This window comes from Cyclopterus lumpus, chromosome 19 (genome assembly GCF_009769545.1).
Source record: "Cyclopterus lumpus isolate fCycLum1 chromosome 19, fCycLum1.pri, whole genome shotgun sequence".
NCBI classification, from domain to species: domain Eukaryota; kingdom Metazoa; phylum Chordata; class Actinopteri; order Perciformes; family Cyclopteridae; genus Cyclopterus; species Cyclopterus lumpus.
This window is the reverse complement of record NC_046984.1, coordinates 12,510,931-12,531,148: the sequence shown is the minus strand read 5'-3', so window position 1 is coordinate 12,531,148 and position 20,218 is coordinate 12,510,931. Positions and strand designations below refer to the sequence as shown.

The 20,218-nt window shown below is 40.4% G+C and overlaps 1 protein-coding gene across 3 annotated transcripts in view; it reads left to right on the top strand.

The window, feature by feature from the left end:
• pald1a (phosphatase domain containing paladin 1a) overlaps positions 1-19,564 on the top strand; it is a 46,216-nt gene extending 26,652 nt beyond the window's left edge. For 2 of the 3 annotated variants that reach the window (XM_034559008.1, XM_034559009.1), the window contains exons 19-20: positions 8,962-9,117; positions 17,635-17,784. In XM_034559008.1, the coding sequence (XP_034414899.1) occupies positions 8,962-9,117; positions 17,635-17,784 (306 nt within the window). Of the gene's footprint in view, positions 1-8,961; positions 9,118-17,634 lie in introns of all 3 variants that reach the window. The other variant, XM_034559007.1, reaches the window with a different exon arrangement.
• Positions 19,565-20,218: the final 654 nt, after the last annotated feature.

Below are 20,218 nucleotides of genomic sequence, written 5' to 3'. Positions count from 1 at the left end.
TACTATCAGGACATGCCAATGTCCTGATAGTACCGATGATTGTATGTCCTTTTTTCCTGGATATTGGCTGACAACGATCGTCAGTAAAACTTTATTTCACATTATGATTGTTAAACTTTGTAATTAATCCACGGTTCATGTGTGCAAGACCTCAAGGGATCACGGATTGACAATGGTCTGTTACACCACTAGTAGGATCAATCGGCATTCTATGCTTCACTTTCTACATGCTGACCGCTTGAGAAAGTGTTGTGATTTTGACTCCTAGCCCCTTTTACCCTGAATAACTGAACTTCCCTGGCCTGCCCTTTGCCCTGACCTCCCACCCCCTTCTTAACCACTGGCCCCAGGACAACGCTTCAGACCTCGCTGAGCACTGCACAGAAAGGGTTGCCATTTCCTGCCCTCACACACTAAATCTGTCATTCCCCCAACCCCACAGACCAGGAATAACTACCTCCAAAACCATGCATGAGTGTTTAAACATGCCTGCAGTAGCTGTGGTCATGGTATCTGATGGATCCTGTTGAGCCCCCAAATATATTCACCAGGAAAAGGTCCACCTTTTTTTGTCTGAGCTTTCACACCAGCTAGCTACTTGCACTGAACAAATACCTACGGGAATACAATCCCAATGGTGAAGCCACTCAAATGCCAACCATGTGGGATATGCAGGAGCCGTGACTGCATTGAGTTGCACTTTCATAATGCCCCAGTAGGGAAGCCGTGTTTCATATGTGAGGACAGTCGTGCAACAGATGAATTCCGCGTTAACGACGCCATAACTCCTGCCAGAGTGCCTCCAACTCACAGGGTCAGCAAGGAACCTCCAGAGATGCCTTGGCAAATGTTTGTTTTTTCTTCTCTCACACAGAGACATTAATACGCAATGTTCTTTCTGCATTCTTTCATTCTTGGAAAAAAATGGACAGATTTTAATGGGTGACAGCATTTAAAAACTGGTGACTATAGAATAGGCTCATAGCCTTAACACATTCCATAGTTTGACAGGTGCTCAGGTGGTGAAATCCAATTGTTGCTGTTTCTATGACTCACCGTTAGACAAGCATATACAGTGATCGGACTGAAGGCAGAAAACATTTAATTGAAGTCTATAGTCATGCTGTTGTGAAATCCGTTTGAGTAATGGGCCAAAGCCTGTTTCAAGACCTTTGATTCAGCGCCCGCATGTCTGATTTGTTTCAGTGGTTCAGATTCTTCCAGCTTGCTTGTTGTGTCATTGCCTGCAGTCTCTTTGGTTTGGAAAAAGCAATCCTAGCCAATAAGAACTTTGTGGGAGAATTAAGAAGACGTACGTCATCTTTTCTGCCACAGCCAGAAAAATTGTGTAGGAAAACAATGTATACAAAGATAGCGACAACTTTGGATGGATACATAGATTTGAAAATACAGAGCAGAAAACACTTAAATTAGCATATATCTTTAATCGACATGACATGAAATGGACTGCTTCTGGCAACTTTTACTGCTGCTTCTGTGTTGAGTGTAAAGCATGAATACGCCTCCATTAATTTTTAGGGCAAAGTAATCCCTTCTACCAAACGGACAATGGCGATTATAAACACAAAGTCATACTGAATAATTGTGAAAACTAAGTGGCAATTTGGTCTGATTTACAGGCTAGTGCCTGAAGAAAGGGTATGTTTTTGCTTAAATTGGCTATAATGAGCCTTTTCTTATACAAACAATGGATCACGAGACTACATGTAGTAGGCTATTTGTTCTTTTTTTTTACCTGCGACCTACACACTCTTTCAGTTGTGTATTTCTGGAAAAAGTCGCGATTCCAAATCCTTCTGCTACTTTACCATCATGGGCAGCATTGATTGATCACCACAAAGCACAGTTCTGATATTCCATAGTTTCTAACTTGCACAACCCCCCCCCCCCCCCCCCCCCCCCCCCCCCCCCCCCCCGCTTCTTGTAGAAGGTGAAGAAATTAATTTTCCGAATTTCATGGCAATGCAAGCTATAGTTAGTTCAAATCCCCCCCCCCCCCCACACACACACACACACACACACACAAAACCACAACCACAGTGTTTAACCATGCTGTCGTGAGCCAACAAATTGAAGATAACATGGTCTTCACAGCAGCTTTGTGACTCTCTCATGAGAAAAGAAGTCAGCCATTAACACATTTGCTTTCTATTAACCCCCAGCATCAATAATAAATGCCATTTGTGGCCAAGGGTACACATTTGATTAGAAGAACTACAGTGTTTTTTTACATGCAGAATATCTGATTGGTTGTAGCTCGCAGACCTACCATTTTAATGCCCCAGTTTTGGGTTTGCATGCACAAGATATTATGATAGCCCAGTAAATGATTGATTAACAGTGGGAGTCTCCCTGTGCTCTTTTGCCAGGCATTTGCACATACAGAATGTACCATAATGTGTGTGGTTAATGTGGGCAGATATTCCAGTCTCTGTGTAGGCTAAATTGATGAGCCCTGTCTCCTCTTGTGGCTTTTGTAATCTCTGCTCACCAGACACGTGATGTGTCTTTGCTTGGGAAATCGTCCTTTGCTAGTCAAACGGCGATTGACCATTGATCATACAGCACATTCCGTCTTTAGCTCCCCATGTTTTGGGTTATTTCTTAGGCTTATGTTGGTTAAATATTCAGTTTAGATATGAAAGGAAAGTTCAAATCTGTCTTCCGATAGAAATCATGAGACTTTGCTTGCGATGTCATGAGAATGTGAGAACGTAATCAAGTTACATTTCACGTTTCATTTTCTAGCCCTCGGCTCGATAGGCTGACTGGTTGATGGCAGAGCTGAATATACACTATGCGGATTGACACAGTTTGCCCCTACGATCCACCTCAACCTCGACCTCATGATTTAATCAGCGTAGTGTGGCTGAGCGACTGGAAAAAGGACAGACGGAGAACTGGAATCTGTAGAAACCATTAACGTAAAGGCATCTCCGTCCTCCTCCTCTCACTGGCTGCTCCATGGCTTCCCTGCTCTCTTTTAACAAAAAAGGACTCTCGAGCACCATCTTGATCCATGAAGGTCAGTTCTGCAGCTTGAAGCCAGATGATATACAACTTAGATTGCTTTTCTACCGGCAGCAGACTGGGTGGGTGGATGGTCTTTAAAAAAATGGCGTGCATGTAAAAAAAATACAAATAAAAAGAGAAGTATATGAGAAATACGTTTATACTTTTCTCACTTTCACACATTCCAGCATCTGGGGGACGGACACACTAGGCGGCTAAAGTTTTAAAAGCAATAATTATTAATTTTATAACAATAATAATATATTTGTCCTTCTTTATCAAATTTAGTTAGCTTCACACAGACTTTAGAGAATGGAAAAAAGTGCGATGATGTAAGCGTTCACTTGAAAGAAGGTGGAACATTAGCCAAGAGAGCAAAGATTAAATAATTCATGATACATTAATTGTGTGCAGGTTTTAGAACACAATGGAAAATAAGTCAAGATTCAGGGTCAAGCTATTCTTTTCACATTACTTTCAGTATCGCTTTCCTCCGCAAAATATCATATCATAACATGGCAAATGTCACATGTCAAATTCTAGCAGGTTAAAGGTATTCTGTTGAGTTTTTGACCTCTGTCAGTGCTATCGAGCAGTTTTGTCGATGCATGCGTCCTTGTTCAGCTCGTGCACACACATTAGTACACACAAGCACGCACACACACACGAGTGACACAATAGCAGCCCTACCAATGGCTTCACACTATCCCACTGATCTACAGGTGACTGCAATGTGCCAAGAAACATAGCAAGGAAGAAGAAGGATACATGCTGGTAAACTTGGACGTCAACAATACCAGATGTTGCAGATGTTTTATTGACGAATAAATTGTATTCAACATGTTTGTTTAGCTTCAAGTGTGCATATAGTGAGCTTGTAAATGTAAACATAACTTGTGTGTTTGCACGAAAAATCCTCCAGAGGGTACCTTTCTAAGATTCAATAACTGTCAAACAAGCAACTGAATATGCTAATTGTAGGTTTTTAGCACATAACCTACAATTACATGTGTCTAATGAAGCTTTTAAACATTCGGCTCAAATCACAATTCATCTTCAGTTCATCAGAGTCTAAAAGTAAGGCTTAGACGAGTGAAAAATGAGACAGGTTTGACAGTGTAGAGCTGAGATGACCTAAAATGAAAATTATACAGATCATTAAGCTCTTTAAGACATGTAGAGACCTGTTGGCACCAGAGGAAAAAACTGAATACTTCCTTTTAGTGAAGATGAGTCACACAAAAAAATGTTGTAAGAAAAAGATCCACAGAGAGTTAGAATGTCTAATATATATATGTCTAATATAGATATACATATATATACATATATACATATATGTATATATATATATATTTATGTCTAATATGCTGTATATATCTCTATATACACATATTTATGTCTTATATATATAAATGTCTAATATATATAATATATAGTCATATTTGATGGAAAGTAGTTCCAGGAAATTGCAGTTGGTGCCTGTTTTGTAATGAACCTACCTGAAAATCAGCATGTATACATGACTTTGAGTTGTCTGTACATTGAGTCGAGAGCCATGTGTAGGCTGCCTGTCTGCTCTAGACAGGTCGGGGTTTGGTTTAGGATTTGGGTGGGAGGTGTTCTTGCAGAATCTGATGAATGGCTGCTTGTGCAAACTTGGGTGGGAAGGGCCAATATGGATTGGCCTTTTTACCTCGGCAACCCCATCAGCTGGTAATTGGCACCATATGTCAAGCAGACGGACTTCTCTATAATGTGCACTTCTCAATTCACTCCTCACTCACATGAGCCCACGGAGAGGTCAACCCTCAACACTCGACTGCCACCATTCAAGGCATGCATTACTTTTCTTTATAGACAAACCAGATTGAATTCCTTTCTGAGAATTATCAGTATGCTAAATTTAAATGACTGGAACAAATCAGTTATAGTTTTTAAGAGATTATTAAAATAAATAGTTTACATTGAGGTGCACCCAGAAGTTGTCCAGCTACAAAATAATCCCCTAACACAAAATGTATATTTTGAAATGTCTTTTTGTGTCATATCTTCCAATATTATTATAGGGCTGAGGAAAAAACTCAAAGAACGTGTTGTTAAACAACATTCAAATACAGATTTTATTTTTTTAAATGTTGTTTCTTGAGATGGCTGTAGTCTGTATTTGTCATCCTGAAGAAGTAGTCCCAGATCTGAGGAAAGACAACAAATTATTTCAATTAATTTGACTCTCTTTTTTCTTTATTCATGTGCTAATTCACCGAAATTAACAACCAATCAGAGAGCTCTCTTTTATTGACTGCCTCCGCTGCTGATTTAACATGTTTAGCTGGCTTAATGGCCTATCTATCTATCTATCTATCTATCTATCTATCTATCTATCTATCTATCTATCTATCTATCTCAACAAGCAGATGAGACAGCAGATGAGCTGCCAGACAGAACTCTTTAGTGCCCACCATGTATATGTGGCTCTTTTGTATAAATGCTGAGACACTCGTCAGTATTAACTTGTCTTTACCTTAGGCTGTCACGCTTATCCAGAGATTATTGTGAACTTTTGTCTGAACTTGGTACGGCGTGTGATATTAAACGGCGTGTGATATTAAACGGCGTGTGATATTAAACGGCGTGTGATATTAAACGGCAGAGATTAAAAACGTTTTCCGGGATGGTATTGCATCACGCACAAACAAATATCGAGTGCATTTATTTTTGTGTTTTGTGTTTCCAGGATAGCTGTTTTTCTTTGCTTATAGCTTTTTTGCTGAGCTCAGCTAACCATCTCCAGCTTGTTTCTCGCTTATGAAACGGAAGGATATGAGATTTTTCCAGTTATTAATTTAACCGAAAGCTGTCACCAGCCTCCAGCGCAGTGATAACACCCACTCCTTCTGAACCACATCTCATTATCTCTCAATGACTCTCTCAACGATGTTATGTGCGATGTTAGCGAACTAAGAGTGACCCGTCCCCTCCTTTTATTATGAAAGGCCACGCGAGAGGAGAGGATTCTGTCTTTTCCACCTTTTCCTCCTCTTTAGTTTTTCATCTGGAGTGATAAAAAGCTTTATGGACTTTTTCAGCTTGTCAAAAGTGGATGATGATTATCAGCACAGAACAGGATTGTTGAAGAATTTAAAGAAACGTAATCCAAACAAATCGAACGCTTTCGAGCCGAGTCTCTTATAGATGGAATTAAAGAAATTGACTTCACCACATCTTCCCCAACATTGCTATCGGAAAGGAACTTCTGATATTACAGGAAAAGCCGCTCTAACACATTTATGGCTCTGTCTATGTAGACAGATGGCAGCCATATAATTGAGGTTCTGCAGATTGTCGAGGTGTGAATTATGTAATCCTTTCAAACTGATCTTAGTGACTGTGTGTGTGTGTGTGTGTGTGTGTGTGTGTGTGTTAGGAGCTCGGCATTTGCACAGATATCTGCCAAGCTTTGGCACTGCACACTTTAAGGCTGAGAGATGAAAAACAGAAAGCCCTCTGGGTTAGCAGGGCTCACAGGGTGATCAGGTTCAGCAGCGTTCACCTGCTCTGCCTCTGTAGTCAATAACTGAGAAAGATTAGATAAAGTTCGAAGCATGTGTGCTTTTTTTTACTTCCTCTGTGTCCTGAGAAAGTTGATAGACAACACACAGCACATCCATTGTTTCCATAGGTGTAGTTTCTCCTCCACTCTACTGCAGATGCTTAGAAAACTGGGATCCAACCACGGCTGTTTGGGAATGAACAGGAAACCCCACTCGTTCCCCCTCGCTCTCTGTTGCGTCATTCAGCTCTGGAATGATCGTATGATATGAATGATCGTAATATGAAATGTGCACCGTGCACATTTCATATTACACTGAGTGCTAGCCCACCTACTTGGTAAACTTTCATTATTCTCTGGGCAGCCCCCACAATGCATTTAACATACCTCGCTGATATGCTGCTGTGTGCAGATAATCTGTTTTATCCATCAGAAGTCAGTCAGGCAGTCAAAATGCGCATTACAATGCAGACTACAATCTGCTCCAGAAAAGGCATCTGAGGAGCTGCTGACAGTTCTTTGAGCCACACTACACCTCGTCCCGACTTGCTACTTTATCGTAACCCCAATTGACATGTTATCCAATCCTGCACACACCTCACACTACACCTCACGGCTGGATGGCAAGCCTTTCTGCTTGATGCCGTCAATTGCTTCAAGCAATCAGAAGAGAAGAAAAATACACCGTCTGTATTTGCCTCAGAGCAACAACTGAAGATCAACGCCAATTTCCAGCATGTGACCAATAATAGTGCTGCTGCAGAGGTGCTTGACCACGACATTCAAGCTTTGCTCGGTTACTTAAATTTCTGCATTAGATTTTCATTTTATTATGATTTTGTTGGGGCCTTTTTTCTAAGATTGGCTTGCAAAGGCCTTTGCCTCTTCCTAGAAAGTAAATTATTTGTTTCTCTTCAATACAAATCAAAAGGATTATAAGAGCTCTGTCATTATTTTTGGATAATTGCACGGTTCTAGTGTTTCTGATTATAGGGTTTTACCATGACAATTCGTATGATTTAGTCATTATCAAAATAACTACCATGTAACTACAACATTTAATAATAAAACAATAGAGTTTAAGGTTATCTGGAGTAAACAACTGATAGGGTGACAGTTTTGGGAAATGGCTTACCGTCTGAACTCAAATGTCAAAACTGCTGTCGGTGTTAAAAGATGGACAGATAAAAGGGGCGAGGAGATGAAAGAATTTCATAGGAGAAGGCGCTCCATTCCTCCCCTTTTAGGTTTCTATATCTGCCATATCTCGCACAGCTCGAAATTGTCTTGACACAAATACTTCCCTTTGCTTTACAAGTTAAATGAATTCATTTTATCACAAGGTATTGCAAGGTCTGTTAAGGCTGAGCTAGCAGGTGATTCTGTTATCTCTATCTGTGGAAGGCTGTGGGTCAGTGGTTAGCAGGTCCGTCTTTCAATCAGGTGGTTGGCAGATCAATCCCCGCCCTAGTCGATGTGTCCTTGAGCAAGACACTCAACACTGAAGTGCTCCCCGTAGCTGTGTCTACGATGTATGAATGTTACATGATTGTTAGTCACTTTGGATAAAAGCATCAGCTAAATGAAATGTAATGTAATAAGAGCAAATGTAGATGTTATTCATCATAACAAGTGTTATTCTTGATTTTCCCTTTAAAACAACGTGGTAACGTTTGCTGTCTGCATTCATTTAGTGCCGTTCTCGTCTTCTGACCGCTCAAAGCGCTGTACACTCCCATGTCGACATTCACACACAAACTAATGCACAATCCAAATTTAGGGTTCAGTATCTACACAAGGACACATGGGGACTGGAGGAGCCAGGGATCGAACTGCCGATCTTCTGATTAGAGGAAAATCTGCTTTTCCTATAATAAAATTAAGGAATAAGTGCAGGAATGAGGATGTTATATAAACTGAAAACTAGTTCACCACACAACCTAAGAGTGATTCATTGTGTGAATTGTCATGACGTGTGAACGTTGTGCTTGTGTTTAATTAATTACTTGCAGAACTTACAGAATTGTATGTGGAATTACTTTTTGTTATTGTCAAGATGTTTTTTTGTTTAGAAGCACTTTACTGCACTTAAATTAGATATAGAACAGGTTCGGCACATTGATTGCAAAAACTTTTTCTAAACTTGTTTCATTATTCAAAAGATTATGCAATATGTAAATACTGTCTACAAGTAGGAGGCAATGGAAGACATTGACAGCTAAAGAAAAATAGAGACAAGCCAGCAATTTCTCAGTAATAATGCAGGAATGTAAAACACATGAGCTCCTGATGACTGTTGTCTCTGTGTGGGGACAACAAAAGTGCTTTGATGTGCCATCTTGAGAGAGTGATAAAGCTTTGGTTCCCTCTTTTCTCAGATCAAAAGTGGTAAGACGGAGAAGGCGTGTCAGCAGCTGCTGCTGAGGAGCCTGCAGTACCTGGAGCGATACATTTACCTCATCCTCTTCAACACATACCTGCATCTGGAGAAGAAGGACTCCTGGCAGCGCTCCTTCACTCTCTGGATGGAACAGGTACAGGATCTCTGCTCCCACTGCTCTATTCTATCTCACTTTGGTCGTAATAGACATGCATTATATATACGTATATATATATATATATATATATATATACGTATATATATATATATATATATATATATATATATATATATATATATATACGTATATATATATATATATATATATATATATATATATATATATGTGTATATATACATATGTATATATACATATATATATATATATATATATATATATATATATATATATATATATATGTATATATATATATATGCATTTGTATTCCTTTTGGTGCAAATAAAATAGACAGACGGGACAGAAAGAAAGAAAGACCTTTTTTTTAACCACTAAATGATTTTGCTTGGGTCGCAATTAATATTAAATTGGATAGAAGTTAGAAGTTAATGCTGCTGCCAGTGTTGTAGTCAATACCGCCTTAAGACCAGACCAGATGGAGTCCCACACTGCATGACACACTTCCCAAAACATTTAGAACAAGCAAACCATCTGCATATTGATCTGAAATATCTACATTCCCATAAAAAGACCCCCAGGAAAACAAATGAAGATTTCTCTTCACTCGCCTCTTTTATTGCCCTTTATTTCTCTTTTATAAACTCTGTACTATGTATGTGTTTATGCATGAATAAGATCTGGCATTGCATCAAAAGGGTGAGAATATCTGATGGCTGATGACTTTCAAGACCAATATCTCCCTTTGTGCTTTGCTGCTGAACACATTTACCGGTAATTGCATTTTCATTGAGACGATGGCAGTATTAAGAGCTTGGCAGAAGAGAACATTTAGTTTTTCTTCCCACTTTACACACTTCACATTGTGATCCAGTTACCAGAGTTTCATTTATTTTTTTCTCCAGGAGTTTACAAGCTGGTTCTTGCTCTATTGTGGCCTGGTTATCCACACACTGCACTTCGTAATGTCTCGTGTGTTTGTTGGGTACATTAATCGTTTGGCCAGCTGTGCCCCAACAGTTAAGTGGAGAATTTATGTGCATTCCAAACAAATGAGTAGTCTGCAAGTGCCGGTACCCAACACAGACACACACACACACACACACACACACACACACACACACACTGCAATTACAATGTATGTTGCAATATGTTAAACTCGCATAGTTATAAAAGAAACAAGCATTTTGTAAAGTTGACAAAACACATTCAGTGGGATCAGTTTAAGCTGCAAATAAATAAATTATACATTTGCAAATTCTATACATTTAGATTTAATTCAAATGTATTAGTTGTCTTGTTTTTTTTTAACTTTAGTACACGCTACAATTAAAATGTCCAAAACCTCTTAAATCCGAAAAAAATAAATATATTTTGGCTAAAATCACACTGTCATACTGGAGCGTCTAACACTTGTGCTAAAAGCAAACAACTTTCCAGCGAATATTTTTTTTCATTTGTGAGCAGACCACTCAGAGGCCAAAAGCCTCCCAATGTTTGAGTTTATTCCACCTCAATGAGGACAAAGGAGGACACGTTTTATTTCAATTAACAAAATGTGGCATTCCAAAATAGACTGGAACAATAGCTGTGAAAACAATTGTCACAGAAATATGCGTGGTCAATCGGGGCATATTCTTCCTGTTATGAATAGCAAATATATGCGGTGCATCGGAGTGACTGTAATGGCCCAGTTATGCCATGAGAAAATACAAGCGTGCACACAGGGGACAGGAACGCTCTATTGTAAAGCAGGCAACATAAAAACACTTGTCACAACAGAATATTGAATATGATTCCTTTCTGTTTTGCTTTATTCTTCCTCTGACTGAAACTGCTTTTCTGTGAGCAGAAACAGCAGTTAGGTCTGGTCCCAGTTTCGGAATAATCTTCTTCATAGTGGTGTGATAACGTTTGTCCCGAGTTTGAATAGGTCTTTCATAGCTTGTTTAACCTGCTTTAACCTCACTGGAGGGCGGCGCTGTGAACCCATCGTTGACACATTATCTCTTTTTAAGTGGACTTGGCAAACCTGTGAGTCAACAGGTGTTTATTTACACACCCAGCTGTTACACAGCAACACATCATTCATTTGGAGCAGTGTTTCTGGCCTCCTGATTAGCACACGCCCAATAGTCACACACTTTTTGCTCAGTTTTTTGGTCTCCACCAACTCCTGAGGGAAACGATTCATTGTTAAGCTGCTGCATTCTCCCATGTTCACGAGTTTGTTACTAACTGTGTCTGTCTGCTGGTCGTTGCTGAGCAGGGAGTGTAAAGTGTGAAGAGGTTTTTTTTCCGAAAACAGCAGCGATGCGGTTGTAAACGTCACTATGAGAGTGGAGAGAATGAACACAAAGAGTTGCAGCTGTACAGCTAAAGAATGAATGAAACTCACTATAAAGCCGGTTCAGGTGGCAATTCTCTGTTGGTATATCACTGCAAGCGACACACTTTCACATTGACATTTGTTCTATTTCTTTTTGGGATTTTATCCAATTTAAATTGAACCCAAACTGTCACACGTCATTGTTAAACTTGAAAGACTAATTTTTCTTTTTTTTTTCTTTGGCTTTAAACTTGACAAAAAAGAGGACCCCCCAAAAAATGCAATAAGCTCCGACTGTATACAAACAATATGTTAGGGGGAAGTAATCATGACTGAAACCAAATGCAGAAACACAGAACACTTGAGACAGAGAGCTGGTGTAAACCAACAATGTATTAACACTACTTAAATGTGAAAAAGTTGTCAACATATTGCTTTTAAACAAGCAAACAATTGTGTTCACTTCTCTCTCCTTTGTGTAAGTTAATGGTGCAAACACCATGAAGGACGGAGGCATTCAGGTGGAAGGGAAAGTTCAGGCCAGTAGCCAGAAAAGGCCTGAAAGCGACTTGATTGTAATTTTAGTTTTAATTGCTAAATTACTCTGCCCTTTAAAATCATCAGTCAACCACTTCCAACACATTTCAGTTGACATTCCTAACTACTGAGAATCCCCTCAGCGGGGACAGCAGCGTTATCGAAAGGCCTTGTAGCGCCTCAAAGGTGTATTATGATGCACTTTCCATTAACATCCTCTGGCAGAGCCCCCGAACACCTGGGGTCTGATGCTAGATCACAAAAATGTCCTTTTAGACGTGCCGGTGCAATCTTTTCTCACCTCCCTATTTACCAGAAAGGTCTGGAGGGAAGCAAGTAACCAGGTCGATATATCACAGCCATCCATCAGCGTCATTCTGACATCAAATGGGCCATTTTAGGGTGTTCAACTGATTTTTTTTCAACTGATTTTCATGTTATTTCAGGCCTGACCATTTTCTCTCGAGCATTAGAATACACCTGCACCAAAGCAGTATTTCCTCCAGTAAATGATCCTATCAGAGCCAACGGCTGATAAAGGCCCGGCAGAACAAAACAACACATTAGTTTAATTGCCTCTAACCTACTTGAACATTTTAATTAATAAATATAGTCAAATGTCTTCACAACACAAATTCCATTATTACAACAACAGAGCCACGTTGTAATCGACTTTTCACAGAAATGTTTTCATGCCCTTAAGCAATTCTAGTTGTTTCCTCGTTGCCATACTCCTGATCGATGCTAAATTACTGTAAACAAACACGGTGGAACGCCCGATATGAGTCAAGTAGTGAATTTATCAAGACAATGGCGTAAATAAATAGGAAAGGAGGTACAAAAAAAATTATTTAAAAAGGCTGCTGTTAGAGAATATACAGTAAAGCTAAGAAAAAAGTTTTTCTGTGGCCTGGAGTTAAGCACATCTCACAGCTTAGTTGTGCGTTTTGAGTGTGGTCTTGGAAACTTGTGTAAAGTAACTTTCTCCAGCTAACTGGGCGACTAGACAGACTTCTTCTATGGCCACTCGTCAAAATTACATCACTATCCTACTTATGGCCTGAGGTCTCGTTGGATGGAGCTTCTATATGAATCAAATCCAATTTCCTTGAAGACTGGACATCTGATAGCATGGTCATCATAACAGCACTGTGTCTCCACCTAAGGCTACTCGTTTTAATGTTTATAAATAGAGCTCAAGTGCACACTGCTGAAATGCCAACGTTATACTTATTCCGACTAGAAAGACATTTCCTCGACCGGTCACAGTAGGACACTGTTTGATTGACAGGAGCTCTCTGGGCAGCAAAGTGCATAAACACAACTCAGAACTGTCGAGTGCCAAAAATACTTCCCACATGCAAAATTGTCCTTAGTTAAACTGTACCCACGTTTCTTTTTTTTATTATAAAGTACAAATGTATTTGATTCTGTAAGGGAAGACAGGTGCTGTGGCAACCATTCTTGTTGGCATAAGTCAGGTCAGGATTAGGTGTCATGTTAAAGACATCTTGATTCTGATTGGCCATGAGAGACTTCCAGAATCGACGGAGAACCTGTCAGCTGTCATGGAGTGCACGCAGACGCTCGCACATCTAAAAATCTGGTTTTGTGTTGCCGATGCACATTTTGCTGTTCACTCTGTCCACATGGATTCTGTGGCGTTCGTCTCTCTGCCTCCTTCACATCTTTAGTGTTCACTGGATGTTGTTGAGGTGAGAATCACAAATCCTTCACACACTGTTCTCAAAAGGAAAACAACAGTACAGCTCAAGATAATTGAAATCAGGTCAGCTCACACGATGTTCCTCCATAAAATAATCATTCTCCAACGCATGCAACAGATAACCATTAAAACCATCCAGACTTTCAAACACTCTTTCCAGGACCAGTTTGAAGCACATTTAATTAAAAAGAGTGATCTCTGAAAGTAATAGTAAAACACGATTATGATGCAGGAGAATTTTGTGAAACATGTGCTACATTTTGCATTTAGTGAGGTGTTCATTGGCCCGGTCGCAGCAGAGACGGTTCAGCAACCCCATCAATCTGACCCAACCAACCCGGAGGCACAATCGTTAGCCTATCACCAAGTGACCGTGGCAGGATCATTAATGATTAAATTGCGACGCCAGAGGCGTTCGTTGGTCGAGGGGTCAGCACCGTGCATTTGAATCCTCGGTTACACAACCTGCCAGATCTGAGCGGTACAGTCTGTCCTGCATCCTGTCCTGGGTGTATGCGCGTGTGCGAGTGCATGCGCTAATTTGATCTCTACAGTGGCTAAAAGCTGGAGCACAGTGTTTCCAGTCATGCCGGGGAGCAGCCTGTGCCAGCTGATAGGGAGCCTCTGACCTATTTGGTCGTGTTGCTTCTGTTCAGTCGGATTGTTTGAACACAGGAGCGTGTGTTTTGTGTTCGATCACTGTTGGATCAAAACGATGGGGCGCTACACATTTGAAGCAAATGCTTACCGCCACATTGTGCGCACATTGTGCAAATATTGTCCCCAGCGTCGTTAGCCCGATGCCTCACGGCCGTGTAGTAAACATCAGAGCAGAAACATCACAGGGAGGGATTGGAATTGAAATCCATGTTTGCTAATCCAAAACGTGGCCCTTTACACAATGGCAGGACTTGTGTACAGTGCATACCATGGATGCCTGCAGGAGAGGTACCCTATCAGTCATTCCAGCTGTTTTGATGTGTGGCACAGAGGCCTCCCTGTCCCCCTACACAGGTCCGGTATGTGCAGCCTTTTGAGATAGCCGACTGTGGGAAAGACCAGCGCCTCCTCGTTGCGCCGCTGCTCCCCAGCCACTCCAGCCGGCCTAATGAGTATTGGCGTTTGTGATCTCCTCAATGCAGCATGAAAGGCATTTCTCTGACAGAACTACTTACTGTCACACAGAAGGTTGTGTCACCGCATACCAACACCGTCGAGGCCCGCTGCGATTTACCACCAGAGATCTGACCTGTTTTGATTTGTGTGCAGACGTATCGATGTGCTGCTTTCCCCACATCTCATCTCTTTACATGTTATATTTACGTAGCTCGTATTTATATACACAAACATTCATACATATATATATATTAAAATCCCTCCACTTGTGTGCAAGTGAAGTTTATTGGTTATGACCCTGGTACTTTGTGTTTAGTGTTACTTAGCAACGGTTAGCATGCTAATGTGTTACAATGAGCTGGTGTGAATAAATATCCGTTAGGCATCAGCAAGTTAGCGTTGGCATTGTGAGCCTGTTTCTCAATACAGCCGCACATGAGCTGCCATGGCTGCCTGCTCTTAGTCTTGTTTAAAGTCCCAGTGAAGTGGAAGTGAGAGCGTCTTTGTAATCGTATAATCGTCTTCCCTTTTGATCCAGATGGTCAATATGTTCCAAAGATTAATAGTTTTGCCAGAAAATCCGACAGAGCTTATATGAGCATATCATGTGGCAGATAATCTATGTCTGAACTATCCTGGACATAGAGATGGATTGAGGAGAAGTGGATTGTGTTGCTGGAGGGCAGTGTGAGAAATCTGGCGTCACCTGTGAAGGAGTCACTTTCCAGACAGATTCGATATTTAATTAGTATTCCTTTAAAAAGAAAAAAGGAGGAAGACGACAAAACGTGAACGCCCTCGGCTCTGACCCCGAGAGATTGCATGCAGTCACTCTTTATCCTCTCCATCTCATCAGTCCCAACATCCTCTTTTCACTGTTGCAGACTTTTCTCACGTCCTATTTAGACAGCTGGGCTGTGGAGTAGATGAGTCAGGTTAAGCACCCTGATTCGTACCAAAAAACTGAAGTCCTCTTGGGAGTCACAGTCACTCACTAATATTCAGCTGCACCAACTCATTTGTTCCCACCAAAGACCTCAAACAGCAGTCAGGCTGGCAGCCTTCCAGGAACACACCAAACACTCACATGGATGTGCTGAAATCAGTGGATACATTTGAGTTTAGACGGGATAATAGGAGCTGCATTATTATGTGTTCGTAGAGAAGCAGCTCACAAAACTGAGGGAGGGTTTGAACCACTGTCAACTCTACAAAGCAAAAGTTTTGGCTTCGGATAATATCTATTGTAAGATTTTATTTTGCATCGTCAGCAACTAGGTAATCTAGACCACACTCTGCGGTGCCTGCTGTTTATTTCTGCACAAAGCTGGCCAGCTAAGCTATAATCATTGTTAGTGAAAGGGATATCTTCATATTATTATTCCTGTTCATTGTTCCATTATGGCCTCTTCGGCATTCAACCTTCACTATTCTTCTATTGGAGGTAGTTAAAAAGGGAGCATCCACAAATGATGCCCTTGTTTCAACATCTCGCCTCCTGCACATTCCTCTCCTCTTAAAGTTTGCAGACTTCTTGACTGGCCGAGGCAAAGAGGGAGAGACTTAATTGGCAAAGCGTTTGAGGCATCGTCCCCTCCACTGACTCATCCTCTAAGTGTCTTACAAAGCTGCAAACAGCTGGTGGTTCCTTCAAATGGCTTGTGATGTGAAAATCAATACACACATTGCTGCAGATGCATCCATTTGACACACCCTGTGAACAGGATTTGACTGCAGGAGTCTCTTTTGTGTTTTGTTTTCTACCAAACGGAGCGGCCGTTCTCTGAGCCTCTCCTGAAGTGTACACTGAGCAAGCTGTGGCACTTCTAATTGGGTATTCAGTCTTCAACGTTTTTGAAGAGAAGTCAGCATCCGCAGGGTTTGTTTGAATTAGTTTTTATTGTTTCGGGCTTTATGTACAGATGTTTCTAGTTGTCCGTGGTGCTTCCCATCAGTCCGATGGGGTTCCACAGCCAAAGCAGATCCTGAGTCAGCGTGACCTGCTGCTTAATACAAATACTGAACGCGATGTCTCTCGAGCGATGCCCCTCCATGTTCCTTTCTGCCTTCAATAATTCAGTAATGACTCAAACATAGAAAAACTGAGTACTGTTCCATAAGGTTGTTTTGTCCCATTAATGCACAATAGTCAGGTTGTTTTTAAAAAAAAATAATTCTACATTAATTTGTACTTCTAGTCCACTTCATTTCAGTCGTGAACAACATTTTCTTGTATATTTTAAAGCAATGATTGCACACAAGGAGACTCTTGCGCATATTATTCAGTAGTAGATAGATTATTTTAATATAGAGTTGCCGTTCATCCACCAATTCATACATTTACTCAAACACCGCCACCATGCGAGGAACTCGGCTGACCATCCGGAACAATTTGGGTTCAGTGTTATGCTCAAGTACGCTTTGACATGTGTGGGCAGGAAGCCACTTGTTAAACAAGAATGACAAAATATGTATTTGAGCTTCCTGGTGTGGGATGATGTTTCTTCCCGAGATGACCTTGATGGCATCTTTATGACATCATCAGGGTTATTGCTTTCAAGACTTTGGAAAACTCACTTCCAGCCATTTGTGACAAGGAAACTAAACTTGATTTGTAAAATCAGCAGATCAAATTAACTTAATTGAAGAATCTGAATACCTCTTCCATCACTTCCTGTTTCCAAACCTGCGGCCGATGCCTATTGTTTCAATGTCTTAGCTGCACAGCTGAGATTCAAAGCATTTGTGTGGCCGTCATGGACAAATAAAAATAAAAATAAAGCATAGCTGGCTGTGTTCATTAACATGTTATGTGTTTCTGTGGTAGGTGGCTGCCAGAGCCGGAGTTTATGACATCCTCAACCAGCTGTGCTTCTCCGAGTTTGAAAACCCGAGGGACTCGCTGCTGGCCCGGCTGCGCTGCCGCTGGCAACGGCAGAACATTCAGTCACTTCCTTTCCGTGGGGAGTTCATCTGAGAGGATCACTGTGAACTCACCAACAAAGTACTGGGCTTTTCACAATAAAAGACATTTACATTAACATTATAATGCCTTCTATATTCACCCCTGTATTATGCATATCTTCACTTCATCAATTGTTTAACATTTTTAGGTTTTTTAATGTTGCGTGTGTTTAGCAGAATGTTGCTCCTATATTAGAAGTTGATATTTGTGCCTTTGCCTTTCTTTTTTTTTATGAATGCTAGAATTTCAATGTACTAATATTTATGTTACTTTTTTCTTTTTGAGTTGTCACATTTGAAGAAGAGGCGGCCTTTTAAAACTTCTGTCGGAACAAGTTGAGTTAAATGCTGTCATTGAGGAGAGAAGAAGATTCCACTGTGTCGTTAGACAACCATTTTGGTTGCACGTGACCTGATATTTTTCTTGAACCCTGTCCTTTTCTTCTTCGCACAGCTGTCATCATGGCTGTGCAATTGTTTGACGTTTTCCATTTTTTCCCCCTGTGTACATAAAAAAGCTGTTGTTATTTAAATGCATCTTTGAGTTTTCTGAAGCCATTTAGAGGGGATGTTGTTGAGAGGCTTTTAGCTCAAGATGCTGTCAGTCAGTCTTTCTTTAGCAAAAGTATAACACCAGTGATATTTCTTTTTTTACATTTGTCCCCACGTGTCATGATAAAGGTACTAACAGTACGGCATGTCAGGAATTTTTAGTTTGATTTTTACTTTAAAGCTGTATGTGTCTTTTTAATTTGTGTTTGTAGACATTGGAGCAATGTTGCTTTCAAATTGCAAACGTCTACTTTTTTTATGATACTCCTATGAAACATCACTTAAGAACCAGAGATTTTGTCTTTTTTTCTTGCATTATTCTTCCATGTCAAAACCTGGTGCCTACATCAACTCGACAGTTCGAGATTCGTAGTAATGCACACAAACAAACAAACAAATACAGCTCACGTTGGTGGCATCAGTCTGATGAGGCCAAAGCTACATGATTCATTCATTGCACAGCACGAAAACGTTATAATTGATTCATCAGCCATTCAGGGCAACAATTAGACCTTTGATTTTCTTCACCACATGCCAAATCTTCTTTCGCATGCCATAAACTGTACAGTATTTCTTGAAAAGTCCCAACACTTCTTTTGTTTGATTATTTTGTTACTCTTTAAAATGTGTTTTTTTTGTTGTAAAGTAACTTGTAGTTAAAGTGTGCTTTGAAAAGCACAAATCCTGCCTTAAAACCAGAAAGATCAGCCAGAAAATAAATTTAAAATCCTTCCTCCTCTCATTAGTATTTTTTTCTTTTCTGTCAACATATTGAAACATTTGCTCCGTATATGAATGATTCAGAATAGTTGAAAAAGATTGATAATGAAATGAAAATGGCTTTTGTATGTTTGAGAGAATTAGACAAACCCATCTTCATGTGACTAACACAGGAAAGTACATGTTCTTAATGTAATAACAACCTAACCTCTTCACTCTGCTCTTAATGGAATATTCCTTTTTTTCATACAGGCTTTATAGATGAAATGCATTACCTTTTATTTACCACCTGTGCTATTTATATTTCTTTTTTTGGGGGGGCTTAAATACATGATTTTAAATATAATTCAACAGCCTGTATCTGCATTTGGTATCATTTCATTGTTGGATTTGCAAAGGAGGAAAAGGGAAGAGTTTGAGTATCTTCTGACCATGGATAGTTTGCACACGACTCTCTGCTATGTGTCGTTTCATTGAAGTTTCCCATTCAGCGGTGGAGCCAAATAAATGTCTCTCCTCTCCTGGCCTTCTTGTCTTTTTCTTCCTTATCTCGGCATCATCTTTAGCTCTAGATCCGCACCGCTAAGAAGCCACTCGTATATCCGGACGGCGTCTTTGTCTTACGTCGGCGCCGATCTCGGAGAGCAGAGCAGGTTATGAGCATCGAGAGGCACACGTTTACACAAAACAGATGATTCATTGTTGGGCTGATATCTTAACATATTCCATATACAGTAATAAAGAGCTTAGGCAGACCAAAAGACTAATCTGAGTTGCCTTTTGATGTGGACAGGTACGGTCTTAATTAAAAAAGAGAAAAAAGACAACCTCACAAGAATGGATGACTGTGTGGGGATTAAAAGCCACCGACCGGCACATCAGTGAAGCTCACTTGGCTTTGCTGGCCTGCTTTGAAAGACTGATACCCCAGATCACTTCCCGTCTTGTAAGTGCATATCGGGCTTATCTTTGTGAGCACGGAAGTTGTTAGGATTTTATCACACCACAGCCTCTCCTGGATTATTGTAAATGGAAACTAAGTGGTCTGGATCGAAGTGCTTCTTTTATAGTTTGTTACACTTGTTTCCTTTCCACGTCAGCTCAGATTTTATGGGCTTCTTTATCCCTCTTCGTTAGAGGTTTGGCAGGGTTTGGGAGATATATTCGATAAATGC